General features: G+C 35.5%; 1 protein-coding gene across 1 annotated transcript in view; it reads right to left on the bottom strand.

The window, feature by feature from the left end:
• Positions 1-1,703, bottom strand: part of LOC107028892 (nudix hydrolase 3) — a 22,942-nt gene that overhangs the window by 10,013 nt on the left and 11,226 nt on the right. The window contains exons 9-11 of the mRNA XM_015230133.2: positions 1,131-1,302; positions 813-1,054; positions 660-741 (exon numbers count right to left, since the gene is read on the bottom strand). Of these exons, the coding sequence (XP_015085619.1) occupies positions 660-741; positions 813-1,054; positions 1,131-1,302 (496 nt within the window). The remainder of the gene's footprint in view (positions 1-659; positions 742-812; positions 1,055-1,130; positions 1,303-1,703) is intronic.

The following is a 1,703-nucleotide window of genomic DNA, read 5'->3' on the forward strand; positions in this document are numbered from 1 at the left end:
CCCCCCCCCCCGACATCAAGGTATTTAACTTGGAAAGAGTTGGAAAAACAACACGTTAAAGAATTAAGGAGGAAATTGGTTCCACAGTTTAACCAAATGTGTATGGACAGTACAGACACAAGCATCAAGATAATGAATTTCATTTGAGAATCATAACTTGGCTAAGCTAATAAATAAAGTTAAGTCAAACAACTGAATTTGATAATCCTAGCTTTGCTATCACAGCCTAGATTACAAAGTATTTGAAAAAGAAAAATTAAATAAACGAGAACCCAAAAACATAAGCAAAAGGCAACAATATACAAGGAAGGAAAAGATTTCATTATATATAAGGACAGTTCTGATGTCAATTTCCAAAGTTTAGATGCCAAAGTTGGAAATTTATGGGTAATCAATTAGACTAATTTTGGTGCTTCCCGTTCTGCCAGCACCATCTTACTCAACAGTTTGACAAATCAATTGCAAAAGTTGCTCAAATTGTTAAAAGTTAAAGCATAGTCTTGCGTACGATTAATATTCATCTGATAAGCTTTCTTAGCCATTGCATACGAAATGCCTACCCATCAGCTCAAAAAAAAGTCACTCATTATAGATCTTCATGGATATAAATAGTTCCAACACATGCACTACAGACAGATAGGCAGTAGTAGCATACTAACCAACTCCATCCAAGCAATATCTGAATCATAATAGTCATTTGAAAGAAAAGCATCAGCCTTGCTATGAAGAAGTCTCTTTAAACTGAAAAGCAGAGCAACTTACTAAGTCAACCTGTACTCCACATAATTAAATACCTACAACAAATTGAATACCTAGATGAGCTGGTCATATCTCCTGCTTTACGAAGCAAGGTCGCTGCTTCAGCAAGAAGAGAGTTGTACTCTTGAGAATAAGGAACCACATTCAGATCTTGAGGAGAGCTAGTGACATTTCCCATTTTTTGGGATACTGAATCTTCAGATAATGATTCACTATGCCTTCTAATAACATTGAAAAAGCCCATTGCTTCTTCCTGTTTATCTTGTTGAAGACTATCTTTCCATAAGTTGAATTCCTAAAAAAGAAAAAGGCTTAGATAATGAGTGTAAAGACTTTTATACAGCAAATAACAAGTGATTACCATGGTATACCATTTTGTCCATATCTGGTGGGTAAAAATTTGCACCAGGAGGTTTCACAGCAGGAAATGCTGTTCTATATTCAAAACCCTTCCAGCCTGGTACAGACTTTGTTGCATTCGGGAGAAGCTTGACAGCTGAATCTGCAGTCGTCAAAAAAGCCTCATTTTCATCCAGGCAAGACCTAACAATGACAAAGTGAGCTCAGAAAATTTCAATCAATAGTTTTTCGGAAACTAAAAAAAATAAAGACACAAAATTGTCTTATGCTACTATGTTTTTGGTGTTATCAGTAGCACTCAAATAATACTATCTCCATAATTGATGTACTAGACTCAATTTAGGAAAAGATAGTAGAATTCAAGTACATGTTGTAAATATTGACAAAGAATATACAAAGTTACCAGTTTCAAAAAAAAAAAGGAACTTTTCATTTGCATTCAAAGCAGGGTATTAAGCTACAGAAGCAAATAGTGCAACCTCAAGCGCGATGGTGGGCGGAACCTTAGGCGAATCCCAAATTTTTGAGATGATAAACGTCAGTGAGGACACTGAGTCCCTAAAGATTTATTTTTTTTTGGGGGG

The sequence above is a fragment of the Solanum pennellii genome, chromosome 8 (assembly GCF_001406875.1).
Source record: "Solanum pennellii chromosome 8, SPENNV200".
NCBI classification, from domain to species: domain Eukaryota; kingdom Viridiplantae; phylum Streptophyta; class Magnoliopsida; order Solanales; family Solanaceae; genus Solanum; species Solanum pennellii.